This window comes from Fulmarus glacialis, unplaced genomic scaffold (assembly GCF_000690835.1).
Source record: "Fulmarus glacialis isolate BGI_N327 unplaced genomic scaffold, ASM69083v1 scaffold22574, whole genome shotgun sequence".
In the NCBI taxonomy this organism is placed as follows: domain Eukaryota; kingdom Metazoa; phylum Chordata; class Aves; order Procellariiformes; family Procellariidae; genus Fulmarus; species Fulmarus glacialis.
This window is the reverse complement of record NW_009206792.1, coordinates 9,855-31,833: the sequence shown is the minus strand read 5'-3', so window position 1 is coordinate 31,833 and position 21,979 is coordinate 9,855. Positions and strand designations below refer to the sequence as shown.

Genomic DNA, 21,979 nt, shown 5'->3' with positions numbered 1-21,979 from the left:
AGGTGCACAGCGTTGCTGCTTTGTCCAGGAGCCGGAGGGATGCCGGGAGACGTTAGCAATGCCCAGCCCCTGTGCGCAGAGGGCTGTTGTGCAGGGGTTCGTTTACCAAGATGATGCAAATTGTAACCCGTGCCATCGGAAATGGGAGGATAGATATTCAGTAATGACTTCAGATGCCGTACGAATCCATCCTAACGGCTGCGGCTTTGGCTCTTCTCAGATGCTGTTACACAAGCCTGGAGTATGCCAGTGTGTTTCAGATCTGGACTGTTGCTCCTTGCTAGGATTCCTCATCCTAATTAAAACTTCATTTGTTCCCTGTAATCAAGGTGTATGTGAGTATAGCTGAGTGTTTAGCCACAGAGGAATATGTGAGTTTACAGAATTAAAGTGCAGGTGGGATGCTGTGAGCAGCAGGTTCTGCGCTGGCATATAAAGCCATTTCCCATAATGGGGAATAGGGCCGTTATCTCTGGTAATTCTCTGTAATCACAACCTGTGAAAACAAAGGCAGTAAAACCAAATCCGTCACTGTTTTGAAGCTTTTATCCCTTCCAGTCTCCATCTATACCACCCCACTCCCGCACCTCCACTCCAGCGCCAGCTCCTGATCCTGTCTCGTTCCTGCCGTGCTTCCCCGACCCTGCTCCTTCACCCGCACCCCTCGGTCCCAGCCTGGCCCTGCTCCTCGCTGGTCCCAGCTCAGGGTTTCTGGAATCCTCCCAGATCCTCCCAGATCCTCCCAGAGCCAGGGAGTGCGAGGGAATACTAGGGGAAGGGATGAGAAGAAGCTCTTCTGATGGTGGAGAAAGTGCACAGACACTGGGATGTGCTGGCGGTTCCACATGCCTGGACAACGTGTGAAAACATTGAGGAAGAAAATGAGAATTGGTTTATTTGATTTGATAATTGGCTTATTTCATTTGCAGCCACTTTCCTCGCCTGAGCCTGGGCATAGCTGTCAGTGCCGTGATGGAAACATGCTGAATAACACGTGCTTTTTACAGCAAAGCTGAGGGAACAGATTTTTTTCAATGGCAACTGGAAATTTTGCCCAAAACTCTGCAGGCTGAAGAGCTGGGGATTAGACTTTGGATTTATCACATGGAAATACCCCACAAAAGCCAGCATTGTGCAGCGTTTTCCTGAATTGTTTTAACCAATCTCAAAGTGACCTTTTCCCAGGCTGGGTTTCAGCTTTGTGCCAATACTTAGGCTCAGGAGACTACGCCTACGGAACAGCTTGGCAGCCTGGGTACTCACTAAGGACTTAAAAGATGCAGGAATTTTGAATTGCGAATGAACGCCCGGATTATAGATGAAATCACGCCGAAGTGAGGTGTAGCAAGACCCTGGGTCCATTGGAGACTGCCCTGAGACTCTTTACCAATGCTGCCATCTAGAGAGAAACAGTCCGTCTTCCACGGGTGGAGCTTTTGTTGGATCCTACAGAAGAACAAGATATCAGAGCTTTTCTGCCTCTAGCACAAGGGTTCAGCCTTTGGTGCTCGCTGACACCAGCTAGTAAAACCATCGCCCCACGTGCTGGCAGTCACCCTGGCCGCTGCCTGCTCACCTGACTTCTGGCAATGGCACCTCTGCAAGACCCACCGGATTGGGACAAGAAACCACCGAGCGGCAGTTCGGTGGCTGGGCTGATTTCCGCTCCGTTTACGGCTGCGCTTGCTTTTGTCGGTGAGCTCGTGTGATGTATTTTCATTTTTGTGCAGTGAAAACTGCGCGCAGAAATCAGATCTTGCATTACGTAAACTTGAGGTAAAGATTAAAACGTATACGACTAGTGAGACATCTGGATCTAATTGGGTTCCTCCAGGGCAGGATTCTATGGCTTTAGACTGAAGAGAAGCAAAGAAAGAGCAGGAGTAATTTTTCATGCAAATACCCATCTGCGCAGAGGGGCTGAGTCTCTGCAAACACCTCCGTTGCCACGTCTTTGGCAAAAGCGACTCACAAAGTGCCGAACGGGCTGACCGTGTTTCTCTGTTGTTGCACACAGTCACTGACTGAAGGAATCCGCTGTAATACAGCCCAGGGGTAAAAGTGAATTTCCTGAGAAAATTATGACTAACAGAGCGTCGGCGCGTAGAACGGAAGTCTCCCGTATTCAGAGCTGTACCAGTTATCCCTAACCACCAGCCACTTTTCCTTCATTTGCTCTATATTCAGAGACTTGCTGGCACTCAGGCAGCTGCCGAGAGCTACGTCCCGCTCAGCGACCCAGAGGGCAAATCCGGGCTTCCCCAAGAGCAATCTTTTGCCTGCAGCCATCTCCCTCTCCCATGCAAGGCTCCAAATCCCACGAGTTGGACAGGCAAGGGCTGCACAGGCACAGATTGTTTGTCATGGGGGAAGGGTATCAACAGGTTTGGGCTCCGCTTGTAGGTGCAGTGGGAAGGAACAGTTGGAGGAACTGTAGCTGAGCTAAAGCCACGAGAGTGCAGGAAGGTTTCCATCTCGTTCTGAAGATGCTGAAGTAAGTCGGGAGCCCCAGGAGAGGAGAGCTGCGTGCCGCCATCGAGCCATTAGCACCATTATGGGCCAGAGAGCAGTTTTTAATACACAGAGTTTAACTGAAAGGCGCCCACGGTTCCAGTAGAAGGAACTCAGGACTGACCTGCTTTAAAAAGAGGCCAACCATAAACTATGGGGTCACTTGTTCGCGCAACGCTTAAAAGGCAAATTAGAGCAGCCAAATTGTTTTTCCCCCACTAATCCCAGCTTTCTGGTTTAGTGCTTTGCAGCCGGCGGTGAGGAAAGCCTCCGAGACCCGACTCTGCCAAGTGAAGCGCCGGGCTCGCAGGCACAGAAAACACGGCTCTCCCGAACTCGGGCACAAGCTTTCCCCGGGTCAGCAGCAGCCGCGCTGCGGGCCACCGCCGCTGCGCACACACACGCACACTCACCCTCACCCCAGGGGCTGATCAGCTGTGTGCAGAATGGAGCCCGCGGGTCCTGCCAGCACAGCAGCTCAGCACAGCCTGCCGGTGGGCAACAGCGCTTCTTACCGGGGCTTTTAGCCTTTATAAACGTCTCCTTTTTTCTCTTTACCCTAAGACTGATCTAGATCATTTCATTGAGCAGCTATTAGGCTGCTAACACAATTTACAAAATGTATTATTTGCAATTCTAGTTTGTTTTTATAATCAAATCACACTGAAGCTCTAAGGTGCAAATGTAAATTTTTCTTTTGTCTCTTAGTGCATTTTATAATCACCAATTTACATTGTTTTCAAGTTTGTTATTAGCTGGCTGAGAGATCTGATGTTTCTGTGCCATACGTGTCCCTACAGAAGAAGCTGTCAAGTAGATTTAGGCTTGGTCTTTCAAGTACTCAGAAGAAAAGAGACTCCCTAGATTAATTTGGAAGTTTCCTTGCTGACTGCATCTGCCTTTTCCTGGCCGCACAGCTCGCGCTTCCAGACCAATCCATTTGGCAAAAGTCACAGGAGCGTCCGTGCTAACACGTGGTATGGAAATGGAGTCCTTCATTAGAGCCCCAAATACTCCAAACATTTTCTCCCCTAAAACAATTACAAACCTCCTCTGCGGATTAAAAAGGGAAGAGTGAGCCGGCTCCGTGCTGCAGAGCAGCAGCAAAGAGAAGGTGTTTTTATCATAGCCCAGCACTAAGGGCTCTCGGGGAACAAGGGCTTCTATTAGAGGACTGAAATCAACGTTTGCCAGTAAAAATGTTGGAAAAAAAAAAATCAGGAACAGCGTTTCACAACAGCGATTCGCTTGAATAGAAGAGGAGGCAGAGGAGGCCCACGCTCACCCACACGAGCTGGGCCAGGGAAAGGGGATGAAGCAGAGATCTGACACCAGCGGTGGAAAGCAGCGGGGTTTGGTCCCGTATCCCTGATGCTCCTCTGCTACAAGTGCCGTTGGGGTTTGACGTGCAACTCAGGTTTTGATTTAGGTTTTTTTTTCCCCTTCTCCCCTTAATGGAGAAGCCACAGCGTTTGCTGGGATTTTGGATTTCTTTAGTTGTGTTTTGTTAAGTGACGCGGCATGGTTTGCTCTGGGCAAGGCTTTTGCTCTCCCTGTGAGCAACACCCGCCTGCTGCTCTCTGCACCTGTACTGCCTCCCGGGAGGTTTTCCCTTCGCTCGGCAGATTGCGAACAGGAGGCATCAGGGGTTTAGCAGCGGCTGCGGGGGGAAAAGGTGCAGGAGCGAGTCCTGTGGGAGCCCGGCTGTGCGGGCAGAGCTCTGCACCAGCGTTGGCCGCTCAGCACCTTCAGCACGTGGACTTTGGCGACAAACCTTCAGCATCTGTTTTTTCTGAAGATCCTGATCACCAAAGCTCCTCTCCCCCACCACATGCTAGGGTAGAAACTCTGGTCCGTCTCCATGCACATGGACTGTTTTGGTTTGGTTTTTCCTTTTTGCTTGGAGTAGAGGAAACCCCTGTGCCACCACTGCTATTTTTCACTGTACAGAGGAATCGTTGTTGCTATAGTTTGTGGCCAGACCCCAAGCACAAGCATTGCTTCCTCAGACAGATGACACAGGGTTTATTCAGATAATCTCCTGGTGTTTTTCTGCGTTGCTGACCTGAATCCATCCCACACAGAGGCCGTGGCTGCTCCAAAACCAGAGCACGGGGTGGACAGCGCTGCGGTGGAAATGGCACCGCTGCAGCTTTCCCCCGGGACCGTTTCTCCGTGCATCCCTCCGGGTATGGCTGGCCAGCGGAGCCGGGCTGCAGGAGCGAGCAGGGACAGGAGCTCTGCGCCCCCGACCCAGCAACGTCCAGCATCAGGGCGCAGGCAGACAACGAGCAGCAACAGGCTGCGAGGCTTTTTGGTTTTTAATATGCTCCACACCAAAGCAGCTCTGCCAGCAAAACTGTTAGCGCAGACTGAGCGGAGAAGTCAGTCTGTCAGAAGAGACACCTCACCTCGGTGAGGAAGAAAAGATAAAGAGCTTTTTGTCAGCACATCTGCATCTACCTCAGAAGTGTTGCTGGCAGCATCCTGGTTAGGGTGAGGGTGGGATGTTTCACATTCCTGGAAAACAGAGCTGTTCCCTCAGGCCTGCCCAGGGACCCAGCCTGAATTCCAGCTGTGCGGGCAGTACCACCACAGCAAGGCCTCGCACTGCTGAGCCCAGCCAGGGCAGAGGGCGAGACGGGGCACGAACGTTGCAGGGATTTGGGCGACAAAGGCAAGCAAACCAAAAGGGGAAAGTCACCTAAACTCATTCCCACTAACGCAACTACTTTTATTAACGTAGCTTAAGCCATAACAGCCTGGGAATATGGAGGGAATAAACCAACAGGGTCTTGTGGATTTACCTGGGGTTATTTTCCAGAGTCCCTCCCGTTGCTGGAGGGTGTCACCTCCTCAGATGAGGAGCACTAAGTCAGCGGCATGAGCACGTCTAGTCCTCTCCAGTGCAAAGTCAGCCGGTCGGGCCGGGAGCAGGAACACGGCTCAGTTCCAAGGGGATGGCTTCCAGGAAAAGGGCAGGAAGATGCAGCTGCAGGGCACTAACATCAAACAGCTACAACTGTTTCGAAAGTGACCCCCTCTGTGCCCTTGGATAAGATGTTGCACATTAATGCCTGCCAATCTGATTATTCCAAGGATCTTACTGTCCAGGTTCAACCAAACAAGAGCTCATCAAAACAATCTTTTACTCTTCAAAAGGGAGCCTATCACGATGTAAGAAAATAAAAGAGCACTGAACAGTAATTGTAGCCCACGTCACTTTAATATCCTGCAATGCTTGTTATTGCTCATTTCTGTGTGGAGGGTTTGTTGTGGGTTTTTTCTTATACAGAAGGCAAATGGAGATCAATTTACATAATTTGTTTTTGAAAGGGAAAAATCTGCGTACGCGAAAAATACTCAGCCTTAATACACAGCCATTGCTTATTCAGAGACATCACATTTAAAACACTATGTATTAACAGGGGTAAAGTATTCATGCTTCTTTTCCAGGAAAGTTTCCAAGATAGAAAAAAGCCTCTGTATTACTGAAGAATTTAGTCTTATTATTTCTAGAGCCTTTTGTTTAAGGAAAAAAAAAAGTACATATGCTAAACCAAAAGGCTGTGCTAATGAGCACCATACACAAATTGCCAGCAGTGCTGTGTGACGCAGAAAAGCAGCACCGCATTGTGCGCACAAAGTGTTGACAGGGGCTGGGTTTTATTGTCTATCCTTAGCAGTTCAACAGTGTTCTTAAATACAGAGATAAAATTAATATTCCTCTTCTAGTGACAGATTTGACAATAAAAGGGGAGACAGGCTGACTTCCTTCACTCGGTGTGCACTCCAGCACAGTGTCTGACCAAGCCTTTATGTTATGACAGTCGGACCGGTGCGGCCGGTTCTTTCATGAAGCTGTGAAAGTTTCAGTGCAATAGAAATGAGAGGTGCCAACATGACCTGCGGAAAGGAAAGAGATGGCTCAGAACCGCGGAGCAGAGCGGCACGCGCAGCCTACGCACGTCGCATCCAGCCTTCCCTCGCAGGCGTCTGGTGCCAGCCCGGGACACCCAAAGCTTGGCACTGCTGATCAAGGGACCATTTCAGGTTCACAACACGAGCTGCGGGACCAGCGAGAGGAACGGCACAGCGAGGGATGCAGTCTTACGACCGCAAGCACATTCGGAGAGAAAACCCAGTGTTGCTGCTGCCACCCTCGTTGTGCCGTACTCCAAACTCTGTTGCACCATCGGCACAGGACAGTTAAATTGTAAGTTTAGTTTGTGCCTCTCAGAATGCGGGGGTTTTTTTAGTCTTTTTGCCAATAATGGCACAGTAAGTTATGCAAAAAGAGCTCAAAGACTGTTTGCTGGGGAATATAAAATGAGGATTCTTTTCCTCCCATGCCTACAAGAGAGGTCAACAGCATTTTAAAATGATGCTGTAAAGAACATGTATTAAACAGTACAGAAGAGGTCAGTGTCATCTTATATACAACTGCATCCTTTTACCCCCATTTATTTGTTTTAAACAAGTATTTCCCAAATTCAGTATAGGAATGAGCTCATTTTATCCCTAGTATGCAACATTTCAACTAGAAGGTCAGTTCAGGACTGAAACAGTGTCCTCCCACACCTGCAACCAGCCACAGAGGTAACACAAACAAAAGGAAAAATAATGCACGATTGCATGAGAAGCTGTGAGGAATTTTGAATAAGTAACGCTTGTTCCACACAGAGTGCTTTTTTTTTTAAATACATCTATTTATACTGGGATTAAAGATACCAAAGCCCTTGCTTCCAAAATACCTAGCACCTCCACACAGCTCTAAGCAAAGCAGTGCTAAGCAAATATTTAAGCTTTTTAGGAAGGTTGGGAGCCAGTGGTGCCATGACTGAGATGCAATGCTTACCTGTGGGTCTTCATTTATCTTCTGAGCATCTTTCTCATAGCTGTCGATGTACAGCCGCACGGTTGCTCCAGCACTGCCAGTACCGCTTAGTCGGAAGATGATGCGGGAGCCATCAGAGAAGATGAGCCGCAAGCCCTGGTAAGAGAGAAGGGGAGGAGAAAAGCCTCTCAGCTACGCGCCTCTTAGGTATTTTCCACGAGACCCAGCGTGGCTGTGCCTGACCTGCATGATCCCTGCGCTCCTCCTCTTTAGGGAGCCACAGAAGGCTCCTCTGTTATCCTCTCCCCACTCCCAGAGGAGCTAGTGTCCCTCCTAAACCGCTCTGGAGAACTTGCTAGAGCTCCTGAACATGAAGCGCGTTGCTGCTGTAAGGTCCCTCAGAAAGGAAACAAGAGCCAGGGACCGATTCTCTGTCAGACACAGCGTTACCAACCCACTGCTCTTCCACGAAAACAGGACGTAAAGAAAATGCTCCTGTCATCCCACAGGCAAGGCAATCATTCCTGCAGGATTTCTCCACTATTCCTTCCCATTTACTACGCTTCCACATTATCCCATCAAACGAATCCATCTGCAGGACATTTTTATTTCAGTAATCTCTGGTGACAGGTTACTCATCTCACATGTATTTAATAACCCCGTGACTTCTGGAGCCTGGAACTCAATCCCCCGTTACAGCTGCTCTGCGCTGCTGCCTGCCCTCTTAGGGACAAGCACGTGAGGAGTGCCATCGTCTCAGGGACAAATGCACCTAGGGAGGATTCGCTTGCAGCAACCTGGGGGCCTAGTGCTAGAGACAAGATGATACCTGAACGGGAGGGTTTGTGCCTCATGCTCCAGTGGGGTTTCAACCCTTCATTCAGCACAACCCGTTTCTCGGCTGCTGACCCATCGCCCAAAGGATCCCCCTCAACTCAGCTCCTTCACTCCTTCCCCTCTGAGGTGGCTGTGGGGAAGCTCTGCTCCCCCTCCAGGCCCTGCTGGGGCTGGTGCAGCCTCCAGACCCTTCCCTCTCCAAGGCAGCAATTTCCCTCATGCAGGGCAGGATCCCACCAACAAACACAAGGCAGAAACAATTTTCCAAGGGACGAATGCAACGTTTGACTTTAAAGCAGGTGCAAATGCAACGGACAAAGATTAAGCCCAAAATACAGAGCGCAACAGCCCTCTGAGGTCACATTCAGCCTAGGTGAGGCTATGCCCACCTGGTTTCTGGAGATGCTTCCATCCACAGGATCATTGTACTCAAAATTATCAGCTTTCTCAACCGTGTAGACTTTGTCACCACATGATAACTGCTTCCCCACAAAGGAGCGGTCAAACATCACAGTCTCCAAATCCTTCATCATTTTGTTAGCTGCATCTGCATCCACCTCTTCATAGTCGTATCTACAACCAGTCACCGCAAAATAAAGATTAGGAAGGGGAGGCTGTAATGAGTAGCAATGTTTTGTGATGCCCTTGTTTAAACACTGCGGTCTGCCCCATAGATGTTCTCTATGCCCTTGCCAGAGGAGACGACAGGAAGAAAAGAGAGGAGGATCTGTGTGCAGCAATATAGCTACGATCCAATACAAATCCATGGGATACACTGCAACGTATCACAGACAGTCGGCGTCAGGAGAGATGAAAGTGCAAATTGGGCTGTCTTGCGCTAGGCATATCGAAGGCAGAGGGCTAGACTCCAACAACGCTGACTGCAAAGAATTTATTCTAATTCTGCCGATAGGATCTCAACAGGTTCCTCACGATAACAATTTTGCCTGAACATCCTCTTGTGCGTCCCCACAGCAAAATGCAGGCGTGATTGCAGCACATGATAACATACCAGTGCCAGCTTTGATCTCATTAACCTGGGTAAAAGAAGCAGCAAAGAGCGGCTGAAGCACACATCGGGATCCGAGACTTTGTACTCTGATTGCCAGTGTGATTTGCGTCGCTTTTATTTGCCCGGTTGGCTAGATGAAGCACGCACAGGCTTGCTAACCTGCCTACCATTGCACTTAGCTTGCTATGCAGACATACCTCTGGTGCTAAAAGACTGCCTTTTTATTCTAGACTTTGGCATTTTTTCCACAGGTTTAAATGCCTCAGATGTATGCTGGCTTTGTGGCATGGGGGAAAAAAAAAGAAGGAAAAAAAAAAAAGGAAAAGGCAAGTTCTTTCATTTGGCAATTTGAGACAAAGTTTTCATGTAGGTCTTCCAAGCTGAAAGATTTTTGCCTAATGCTTTCACTCCAGACGGCGTTCCCACCTCTGCTATGTGCAGGTTGGTTGTCACTCCTTCCCTTTTCATCTTCCATGTCTACTGCAGTTTAAATTAGAGTATTTTGGGACTGGACAGAAACTCAACCAGGTAAATAATGGCCTAGGAGCTGAGCAACCATTCAATAAGACATTGCCATCACTGAAGATACTAACAAATTAACTTGTGATTTGTGGTCTCAACAAACATACCATTCCAATAGCAAAAAATACTCTTGCAAGAAAAAAAATCTCCTTTAAAAGAAAAAAGATACCTTGCAGATATAAAATGTACAGCCTTTGCCGACTTTGATACTTACTAGATTTATGTTTAGAATAACAAATCCTAAACTGGACATCATGAAATGTTAAGGTAAATACCCACTGTTTTATTTAACCCAGATATGTCGCATACTACAGCAAACTGCTCAGGGAGTTTGAAATTACTGCAACAGGACAGAAACAGCAAGTGCAACGAGGCAGGAACAGCACTGCGGTAGCACATGCTGATGTCGTCAGTGCTTGGGGCTCTGACCTTGGAGGGTTGAACACAGGTCAGAGGTAAGTGTGAGGTGTCAGGAGGCACCTTCCCCACCTGGTGAAGAAGTTCCTGCCATATTTCTGCCAGTGATCCTTCATGATGTCCTCCACGCTCTGCTTGCGGGCGGCTAGGATGGACAGCCAAGCCAGGACAGCCCACAGCCCGTCCTTCTCACGGATGTGGTCGGAGCCTGCAGAGAGCCACAGCAGAAACACATTTCCCACCTCCTTTCACGCTAGAGTCTGTGCTGCGGCCCTACCTTGTCTTCTCTCCTCCATCCAACTGGCAGCCGTACAAACTCACAAATGGAAGGCATTTCATGAGCTCGATCCCTGCTGTATTGTTAAAACGGTTCAAGATATCATCTGCTTTTAGCTATAGCCCAAATAAAACATTCGGCCCCTTTTAACACACACACACACTCATTGTTCACAGATCCTTAATTCTGTTCCCAAGGAAGTAATGGGGAATGCACAGTAAAAAGGTCATCAAAAAAAAAAAAAAGAAAAAGGCAAATACAAAGGAACAGCTCAGGAAGGACTAACATCAACCTCTTCAAGCAGCTGTCACATACCGTCTGCCAAATCAGCATACTCTGATCAGCACATATTCTGGCTGAGCACCAAGAAAAATGTCAGCCCTCGCTGAGGAAGCCAAACCCTAACGACTCTGAAATTACAATGGAGAGAAGAGCAGCCTGTCGGACTGTTACCGGGGCTGCCAAACAGCAGTGCAAGGAAAGACTTCATTCACGTGCAGAAACCAGAAGAGAGCCTCGCGCCTGCTCTCACTCCCACACGCCAGGCACTGAACGGCTGTAAAAGACCCTGTTTTGGCTAGAAGAGGATTCCTCCTCCTCCTCCGTTGCCCAGGGAGTAGGAGGCCATCAGAGGCCAGCTCAGCCTTGCCCTGGGAGCACGCTGACAGCGGTGGGGCAGTGACTGCACAGCACCCAGGCCCTCGGGAAACCCGAGAGGGTGTTGCAACTTAGACAGCGCCCTGAACACCTAAATTAAACGAGGGATCAAATGGCAGCCCAGAATACATCCAACCCAGACTCCCTGCTTCTGGCTTGCGAGTTCGGCGCTGTGCCCCACAGATGCACAACTTCTGAGTGTTATCCTTTGAGCTCTGGAAAACCTCCAAACAGGAATTAATGAAATCCCAAGGAGCCAGGGTACACCGGCTAATGCAGAGAGCACTGCAGAGCTGCCATTTTACCCTCTCAAGAACCGCCAGAGTGGGCAATCACCTGGGGAAAAAGGCTGGGGGCTGGGGCACGGGTTACGTGGTGCTTTACACAAATCCCACTATTGTGGACGCAGCGATAAATTATCCTCACGGTCCTTTACAGCGGAGAGAGCTGTACAGAGGTGATGGAGAGGAATGCTAAATAAACAGAAGTCCCATGTGATGTATCAACTTATTGCTGGAATAAAATACCCAAGAAAGCAAGCAGGAATTCTGTCATGTCAAATTACTCTAATTGCTCCTGGACTCCAGTCCCACTGGGTCACAGTTTGTTTCAATTTTTACTGGGTCTATTTGGCTGCTCCTTCACCTCTCTCCCCTTCAGCACTCACATTCTGTCCCGCTCCAAACAACTCCTCATTAACTTACTATCAAATAACCTTCCTTGCCCCTTTTCATTCCTTAAAGTGCGTTTGCCAGATGGACAAACCCCCTTTGCATTGCAGGGGGTGTCCAACACTCCTGGGCCCCTTCTTAATCTGTCCCCCGCAAAACTGCTTCAGTCCCTGGCCACTCAGATGTGATGCTGCATGGCCAAAAACTCAAACCTCCCTCTCAGCCCCTGCTGCAAATGGAATCAGTCACTTTTATTTGTCATGGAGAGTCGCTTACCTATTGGGGGATGGAGAGAAACTATGAGCTCATTGCTCATACAATAAAAGATGGAAACAATTTTAGAGAGCTGCTCATTAGAGACCATCTCCTATCAGCAGCTCCATGAATCATTTGCTGCTTTTTGTTTTTATTTATTTACTGAAATGCCGGTGCCCTCTCATTAGCCAAAGTCCAGAACATAAACTTAATGCATGCTGAAATCATTCAGGGCAAAACTCCAAAATCCTTCTTTACTCACAGTTTACTTCAAGATTTCTTTACAGAGATACCACATTTTCTGAAATTCCCCTTTCCTTCCAACCCGAGGCCAAATCCCGTGTAGCAGAATAGCATTTGATTGTGAAAATATTGCCACTGAAGGCTGCTTCAGCCCCACAGCAAACAGCTTTCAACTAGAGCCTCTGATGCCATTTCCTCAGCTACAGAAAAGCTGGGGTAACCCTTTCATGTCAAGTTGTGCACCCCAGTTCCACAAAGCACTTAATTTCAGACATTTGGGGATTTAAGGCCATCCCTGCTCTGTCAGACACCCATGCACAGGCTAAAATGTTTTCCTGAAATATGGGGTGGTGGAATGAAAACACACAAGGTTTGAGCCTGAAATCATCCAACCTAAATTCCCGCAAGACCCTGTGCCTTGCATATCCTACCAGCTGCCCCTAGTCTTCAGAGGTCTTTGGAGAATAGGAAAAACAAGATCTCGGGGAGAATTCAGACCAGATAAAACTCAGCCTTTGTGCATGAATTAGGTGCTGACCTCCTGCCTGCAGGGAAGGTCCCGTTTCCAGAGTCAGGACATTAAAAAACAGGGGGTAGATGCCACGGGAGAACTCAGAAACTGCTGAGGCCTCCTGGGAACACTGTGCGTTTCGAGCACGCCGCTCCGATGCAGAGCAAAACCTGCTCGCTTTAACTTCCCTGCACAAATAATAGTTTTGTGTCACGTGCACACCCCTAGTAAATTCCTTAAGATGTTCACTTTGTTTCTCAGTAACCTAATAACTTGCTTAGACTGTTCAAAGGCAAGTGTTAATTTAAACTTTATAAATCATACCTTGTTTTTAGAACAGGAAAATGAGGGCCCTATTAAGCTCAGAGATTTAATAGTGACCTGAAACCTTCCCTAATAAAACTGCATGCTCCAAACCATATTTCTTTCCAGAAATGAAAACATTTAGAAGGTTTTCCTGGCCACCAAGAGTTGAAAAATACATTTAACACTGCACTTAATCCCCATAGACTCAATGACCGGGCTAGTAAAGAGGCCCTTAAACTTCCTGCATATCTACATATGCCTTCCTAAATAACCGAAAGGAGAACTAGCTCTTGCCTGACAAAAATTTTAGCATTGTGTTCATTTCCACCAGTGATTCTTGCAAATTCTTTTTTATTTTATTATTTTGGAAGCATTAACAACTACACATGAAAGATAAATCCCAAGCTATCCAGCACAATAAAGAACTACGAGGAGGAATAATACCATCATTGGTGAAATCAGGAACGCTGACTTACCGGTACCAAAACTTTCCTCTCCACACAGAGACAGTTTGTTTGCATCCATCAAGTTTCCAAAGAACTTCCAGCCAGTTGGAGTTTCATACAAAGCAATCTTTGTAGCATGGGCCACCCTTCAAAGGTAAAAAGGCTAAGTCACATCACAGCTGGACTCTTAGCGCTCCCATGTGAAATACTGTCGTAGGAGCTTCAGTTACTACCAAGCATCTCTTTTGGGGTAACACTGAAGGCAGGTCATGCCACCGTTTTGGTTTTTTACAATGAACAATTCTTTGTACAGAAATCCTCTATTTTATCACGGTGTAACATTTGGGAAACGGGTGGGATGTGCAACTAAAGAATAAATATAAACACATAGCTCTTCTAAAGCAATTTTAAGTTGTAGATCTCAAAGCATTTAACAAAGAAAGTATCACTATCAAATTAAAAAAAAAAAGGGTGGGGAGGATCATTTGTTTGGGCTTATCTGTAGAGCAGAGAAAGAGCCAAGAGCGGAGCCCATGTCCCCAAACAGGATTTAACTCATTAAACTTCACTGCCTCCCCTGGCAGCCAGCCTGCAGCAGCCCTGGCACTGCTTCACCCTTCGGGCAGACCATGCACTCGCTCCCACTGTAGACATGCATTAAACCACAAAAAAAGGGACCCTTGGCAGGGCTCCCCTCCCCTCTCCCACCGCCCACAGAGGCAGATGCTACCTGTCGAGAGCCCCACTGGTGGGCATGCTCCGGGCAAAGCCACGGACTCCGGTCTGCTGGAAATAAGGGATACTGAAAATATTGGCAGCGATGACGGCGACGGAGTCGGAGGGGTTCACAAAGAAGCCGTGTTTCCCAAGAATCATGTTGCGATCCTGGTGAAAACAAGAGAGAAACAGCTCTCATCCCCGCTTAGCGCAAAAAGGCTGCAATGGCAGAAGTTGTTCTACTTGGCAGGCGCAGCCTATAAACCCAACAACTCAGGGAGATTTTTGACTGCACTGAAACAAATACAGAGTTTTTAAAAAGTTAAATAGCAACACCTGTATAGTATTTCACCTTTTTTTTTGATTTTTCACAGCCTTTAAAGCTACTCAAATACAGTTTGGACTTCATTATTAACACAGTAGCCAACTATTGCCATGGTGGCATACTGCAGCAAGTGGTTCACTTCTATTCACAATTACAGAAGGGAGAGAGAGAGAGAGAGAGAGAGAAAAAAAACGTCTTCGCCTTCGTCCTCCTCTGCTTAAAAGCAGCTGAGCAGTCACTCCCCCACAACTGACTAGGGGGCAAAAAGGTGAATACAGAACAGCCCATTTACCCCGTCTCCATCAAAGGCAGCTCCAAAGTCGTACTCTCCCGTCTTCATGGTCTGGACCAGATCAGCAGCGTAGGTTAAGTTGGGGTCGGGATGGTGGCCGCCAAAGTCCTCTAGCGGGGTGCAGTTCACAGCTGAATTTGCTGGGGCTCCGAGCTCCTCACACAGGATCTTTTTTACATAAGGGCCCACAACTATCACGGCAAAACACGAAGAGGAAACAAGTCAGCCTCTGCCCTCAGGCAGCTCTGCACCAGCCAGGTAACCACCCAGGCCTCCGGTCTGCTCACCTTGGGTCAGTTTATATGGTTTATGGTACTAAAGCACAAGCGCTCACATCAAAAGCCCCAAGCAGCACATCGGTGTGCTTAAGCCTGATCCATCCAGGCACACAAGCTCTTGCCAAAGCAAGCTTTCCAGCTAAGGGGCTGCCCCACTAAATGAGTGAAACCACTCATGGGTTTAGAAGTGAGGATGAGCCTATGCCAGGGCTCAGCGCGTGAGCCAGGACCCCAGTGTAAAGGGCTTATGCCCCAAGCGCACCGAGGTATTAGTACGACAGCCCCATATAACAGAACAAAATGCATGTGTGATTCACAGACATCCAGCAGCACAACAAGATTTACTGCTCTCAAACGTTAATAACGTAGACAATAAAAAGTAAGTGAGCATAGGAATGGGAATGGCCTGGAGACAAGAGAAACAAGATGCGAAGAAAGCTAGGGTGCTCCTGAAAATGTCTATTGAAAGAGACTCACAAGCTTGGTATATATATTAAATTACATAAAACAGTCCAATGGTCCCATTTTTGTACTCAAATATCTATGGGCAGACCTTTGCTTAACTGCTGTGACCTCCATGGGACATCGATTGATGCAAAGTCTGCCAGGGCAGCCCGGATCACAGCATCAGCACTAACCTCCTCTGTCTCTCAGGTGTGGATTGATGTCTGTGAGCCATACAGCATCCCCCCCGAACCCCAAACATTTCCCAAGTCCAAACGTTTGACAAAAGAAAACAATGTAAAGCCATAAAAAGTTTGCCTGCAAAAAGAAAAATGCAACATGTTGCAAAAGAAGAAACAAATTTACAAGTGATGGATATAAATACCAGAAAGAAGTTTGCTCTCTGAAGTAGGTGGCAAAGCCCCGGAGACACCTGGTGCCCCGCAATCCTGCAAACCCCAGTCTGCCCATACCTCCGTGCATAGCATCTATGCGAATCTTGAGGTGGTTTTTCCCCGAAAGCAGTTCTTTTAATGCGTTGAAGTCAAAGATGTTCCTCAGCATGTTCGCATAAGCTTCTACCGAGTCCACAATTTCCACTGGGGAAAAAAACCAAATAGAGACCAACTCTCAGAGTCTGAAATCTTTGCAGAAAAACGATTTTGCTACACGTGGCAGTGTGCTGACAGTCCTTAGTGCAAAGGGCCAGGGCTTTAAACATCCCATAGAATCGTTTCATAAAGATAATAATAATGGTCCTATATTAAGAATTTAATTACAGGCTGTCACTGCTAATCGGGTTACAGACCAAACGGACCAACAAAATCCTTAAGACAAACACTGTTCCCAGCTACGGCTCCCCGGACTTCTTTCGACAGGGCTCAGTCCCACTCCGCTTACCTGGAGAGTGGGATTAAAGGAAAAGGGAAAAAAAAAAATATATATAAAAACAGATCTCAAATTTCCACCAAAATCAACAGGAACTGTGTACCTAATAGTTTGAAAAAGTTGCACCTTTGCAACTAAGAGGCCATACAAAGACAGAGCCATGAAAACCCCATTAACAAAAAAATCCCACTATCCAGAAATGGTGACTGAGAGAAAACACCAACTTTTATAATCTTTTGATTTAATTATTTTTTTGTAATTACACAAGCACAGGAGATGGTAAAAAATACTTGCAGTGTTTTTCAAAAGTCTTTTTTTAAGGTATTTTCATATTCCACTGCTAATTGACAAAAGTCACGTGTGAAATGTAATGGCTTTCCCACTCTCAGAGGGAGCTTTTATACGTGAAACCACGGGAAAAAAAATCAGTTACAAAGATTAAACACTAACACTATAATTTTTAATCAGGAAAACGATTAATGAAACTGCAGAGCTGTCTGTTTCACAAGTACATGTTAACGGTAGCATTATAGACAAAATAGTCTCTGATTTTAGTGAAGTTGATGGATCAGATTTACCTACTGAAGTACAACCTTTTGTAGGACAGGAAAAATGATGTAATTAAAGTATCTACACAAGGTAAGATGCAGGCCAAAAAAAAAAAAAAAGTCAGAATGCCAGGGTGACCAGGAGCGATGTCCTTGCTTGGATTATCCAAGAGATGAGAAGGAGAGGTCTGAATGGCCACTTCTGTCCTTCAGAAACACTCCTTGCCCATTCACAGCAGGTCCACGCTAACTCCACCTGAATGGAAACTTCCCAAGAGGAAGAACAGTCATTTACCTGTAAACGGTTTAAATTTGTTCTCCAAGTCAAACTGCTGTTTCCCAATGGTGCTCAGGTCCACCTGGAGATCTGGGCAGATTGCATACTCTTCAATTTTCTTGCTGATTTGGAAAATTTTGTCTGTGATACCTTCAGGAGCAGGACCTGCAAGACAAAATGGGCAAGGGGTAAGACGTTAAACAATCGGACTGCAAGAGGAGTGTACTTCAGAAGTACAGCAAAAGACCTCCCTAGGAGAGGAATATCAGGCTATGAGGGGAGCAGAAACCCATGCTCAGGGCGCTGAACCTCTCTGATATTAAGACAGTTAAATTAGGTTCCTCGGGGTCAACACAAGAAACAGCCAAACAGAAACAACGCAAATCAAAACGAACCAAGCCACCTTACCTCCATTGGCAATATTGAATTTAATGCCAAAATCTCCATTGGGCCCACCGGGGTTGTGGCTGGCTGTCAGAATGATGCCACCGATGGCTTTGATTTTCCTGATGATGCAGGACACCGCTGGGGTGGAGAGAATGCCGTTCTGCCCGATGACCAAGCGGCTAATCTGAAAATTAAAGACCAAAACAAACTACCCTGAGTCCCAAATCCTAAAACCAGCAAAACCGCCAAACCCCCAAACGCTGGTGACAGGTAAACCAGAGCCTCCAGGAGAGATGCTGCTTCTCTGCAAGCAAACAGCTTGTTCCTGGGAGGCTACGTACAGTGAAGGTCAGCATCCCACTCTGCTCTGCTGTGCCTTTTTAGCATTTTCCTTTATGAATGCTGCAGCTCAACTGGAAATGGCAGCTTGCACTGAAGAGCTGAGCTTTCCAGAGGCATCTAAACAACAACCAAAAAAAAAAACCCTCAAAAAAAACCTCCCCTTTGGCTATGGTCTTGAACTTTGCTTTCAAAACACACAATGGGACTGAGAGAAGCCAAAACAAAACAAAAATTGAACATCATCACTACTCCCATGGGACCAGCCACAGATCCTCTTACTCGTAGCGGGTAACACACCTCCTTCCCATAAATTTAGTAATATCACCAAGATTAAATCCAGATCAATGTGCTAAGCTATACAAGGTAATCAGGATCTGGTTGCTGGATTGCATGTAATAAAACAGAAGATGAATATTTTTCTGGAAGAACATGCTCCTTACCATAGCCCCCAAATGAGGTGATAGAGATTTAAAAAAATACCAGACTACTCCCCATCAACCGAGGAGATTAGACCCTGTATACGACTGAGAAAAGAGGAGGAATTTCATTCAAACACAAGATAAACCAGAAAACACAAGGCAGTGTTCCCAGACTGAAGGTCCACGTTCGGTGCTAAGCCAAGGGCACTGCATGACTGCGATTCCTCTCCCGCAGCACTGCCTGGTGCTAAGCCCCGGCTTCGCTGCCGATCGGTTATTACATGCTACAGCTGTCACAGACTGGCTGGGCGAACGCCGCGCTGCTAAAAGAACTGCACCTCTAGCAAACAGTGAGCATATATGCGAAACAGCAGTTTACAAACCCAAAGTGAATGCCCTTCTTTCAGCTGGTCATAGTAGCTAATATTACAGCCCTCACAGTGCCTATCTACCAGGCTGATCGCACTAGTTCATTATGCCATACATTTACTCTGAAGTAGCCCAGCCTACGTGGGTTTTGCTTTTTTCCCCATTCTCAGTCCAAGCCAGCACACCTTGTCTCGTGTTTTATTCCAGCCTCCAAGTCTTCCTCCTTCAGTTTCACTGAGAATTAACGCAGTCTCCAGGAAGCTCCTCTCTAAAACTTCGTCTTTTGTTTCCCAGCTTCCCTTCGAGGGTCACGTTCAGCCGCGATGCCCCTCTGCGTCGGTGCTCTGCTAAGCCTCGCATGCAGCTCAAGGGATGCTGCGGACTGGCAAAACAAGGGAGTTTCCCTCCCAAACCACACAGCAGCTGCAGGAGAGCTGGGTAAACACATCAAATCCGTTGTCCTTGCCCAACTTGTCCTTCCTGCACACCTGAACTGCGGCTTTTGCATGTGCATTGTTGCTCCCGCAGCAAGGAAGGAAAAGAAAAAGAACTTGTCTCCATACAAGCTGCTTTGTGATTTGGGGTCCTCCTTGGCTTTCTCAGGTTTTCAGCTGTCATTCCCCATGACAGCCAAATCAATGCCAAATCCTTTGTGGTAACCACTGGAAAAGTTTGCTCAGTGTAGCAGCGTGCTGAGCAATTTACACTTATTCTTTTTTAATTCTCTGGAATTTCTTATGAGAAAAATCTAAGGATGTAATGATGCAGAAATACCTTTCACAGAATGCTCAAAACAGACCCATTCACAAACAGACCCACTTTGTGCGGCAACTTTGGGTTACAGCACTTCGAAGCAATCCAGGCAACACTTCCACCACCCTGGTTTTACTGAAAGCCCTACTAAGATGCACATGGGCAATAAAGGAGACCTTCCGTGGTTCCCCTTCTTCCCCCAGTAATGCAAGCTGATGCTTTCACACCAAAAATATGCCTTCCAGGCCAAGGAAACGGGTGTCTACAGCTCCATCGTGTCATCAGCACACCCTTCCAGTCCTCTTTCTGTAAAAGAGATGCATCACAAGATGCAGCAATCCTATATACTGTGCCACAGTTACAGTCTCTGAATAGAGACACTTCTATTTATACAAGTCAGGTTAAGCGGACAAACTACCTTGGTCATTTCCTTTAACCAAATAATCATCATTTAAAACACACAATGTGATGCTACCAACATAGCAAGTGTCCTTGGTGCTATTTGCAAATCCTATTGATCCCATGTTAGTAGAGGTAACAGTACCTATCGCTGCCACACACCGACAAAGAGATTTTCGCATACTCCAAACACGATGTGCATGCCCTCCTTGTGTTTTTTTGTATTTGAAAACATCCTTGAACTCATCCTTTCTATTCTATAGAGCAAGATGAGCACAATGCTAATAGTCACAGGTATTAGCCAAACTGTATAAAATCAACAAAAAATATCAGAACCAGCAGTGAAATTAGATTTTAGCCAGACACGGGCCACACTGCTGGAAAGAAATGCATGAGAAAAGTCTCAGCTGGTGAAGATTGGCCTAATCTCACCTTTACCAGCAGAAAATCTGTCCTAGTGTCAAGCAGTCCAAGCAGCAGGCCTGGCTCTTTGTGCACATCTTCCAGCTCTTCTGCTCAACCCACACACTGACTTAAGAGAAATACATTAATTCAATGCCAAAGGATTTTTTTCCCCAAGATGGAAAATATGTTGATTTAAAAAAAAAAAAAAAAGTTCTCTCCTATTCTTCCATTCACTACTAATTACCCTGTTGTGATCAGGTAAGTTTTTCTGTCGAATTCCTAAGAGCCAGTCTCTTAGCGAAAAGTTTGCTCTGCACTAAGAGATCCAGGACAGACAGCAGAGTCTTTTCTTAAAAAGCAGAAGGAAACAAAGACAAAACCCCAGTGCCCAAGAGTCTTGCAGTGCATGAAGCGTGCTCTATGCAAACAGACAAGCCTTCTGTTCTGCTTCCAAAATACAGATTTCCAGCACCATTGGAGATCACTGGAAAGGTTGCCACTCACTTGCTAACTCTCATCTTATTCCAATTTCCAAAGGCTCCCAGAATACTTATCACATAGCCGCAACTTATACCTGTTGACAAAGAAACAACCATGTTTTGCCTTTTCACTTGCTCAGCAGCTCAGACCAATGCTGAAAGAGCTTCTACCGAGCTGCCACTGAACAGCGAGCCACGGCTCTACCAGTTACTTCGCTTCTGAACAATATCAGGGTTTTATGATCTGATGGAGAGACTATGAAATCCGCAAGTGCCAATAGCTTGTGACATGTCAAAATACAAAACGAGAACACACAAAACCCAAGCAGTATTTATTTTCTTTGCTGCATGTGTATTCCCACATACTTCTATCCAACTGCAACACTTAAAAGTGAAAAAACAGTAATTTCTGTACTACCAAACTGATTTTCCATTAAGAAGTTAACTATCAGCAGTTGAATAAAGTCTTTGGGGAAATTAAATCTCAGAGTGACTAATTTATTATGGTTTTCTGCATTTATCAGCTACACAACTATAGGAATTTAGTCATTTAACATTTACCAACCCCATTGGCAGCAGCCATTTGGACTATCAGTTCCACTGCAGACTTATTAAGGTATCTCCCATCACCTCCAACTACCATAGAAGATCCTTGCCGATCTCTTAGGTCTATGGAAAAAAATATACTCTGTACAAAATTCTGCAAATAGTTCATCTTGGATTCAAAATAAAAGGTCTTCTTCCGTAATCCACTGGTTCCTGGTTTCTGATCGTGGTAAGGAGCTGTTGGCACGGTCAACACAGGCAGAGGAGCGTCTTCCATATTCTTTTTTCATACAAATGCATTTAAAAAGTAAATTATGCCAAAATACAAAAGTCAATCTTGACACCAGCAATGGCCCACCTATTAGACAGAAGTTCAGTGAAGTTGTCGAGCACCCAAAAATAGCTCCCTGAACCTTGAGCTGAATGTGGTTTCTGTAACTGAAGACGTTTTCTTGCACTTGTTGTGGAGGATCAATGTCACGGAGAATACATAATTCCACACTGCCGTCCTTCACTGAAATGGCTGGGAAAAGGGGATTTTTGTCTTCTTTGTCATCTTCTGTTCTCCACAGGCACAGCTCCTTGCCATTCTGTGCTATCACCAGCACC

General features: G+C 46.6%; 1 protein-coding gene across 1 annotated transcript; it reads right to left on the bottom strand.

The window, feature by feature from the left end:
- Nucleotides 1–6,015: 6,015 nt before the first annotated feature.
- PGM1 (phosphoglucomutase 1) lies at nucleotides 6,016–21,701 on the bottom strand. Its single transcript, XM_009575879.1, has 11 exons — nucleotides 21,390–21,701; nucleotides 17,680–17,842; nucleotides 17,290–17,436; nucleotides 16,032–16,157; nucleotides 14,837–15,027; nucleotides 14,233–14,387; nucleotides 13,533–13,648; nucleotides 10,209–10,344; nucleotides 8,575–8,758; nucleotides 7,370–7,504; nucleotides 6,016–6,417 (listed from the first exon to the last, which is right to left on the bottom strand). The coding sequence occupies exons 1-11, from the start codon at nucleotides 21,645–21,647 to the stop codon at nucleotides 6,328–6,330; spliced, it is 1,701 nt and encodes a 566-aa protein (XP_009574174.1). The 5' UTR covers nucleotides 21,648–21,701; the 3' UTR covers nucleotides 6,016–6,327.
- Nucleotides 21,702–21,979: the final 278 nt, after the last annotated feature.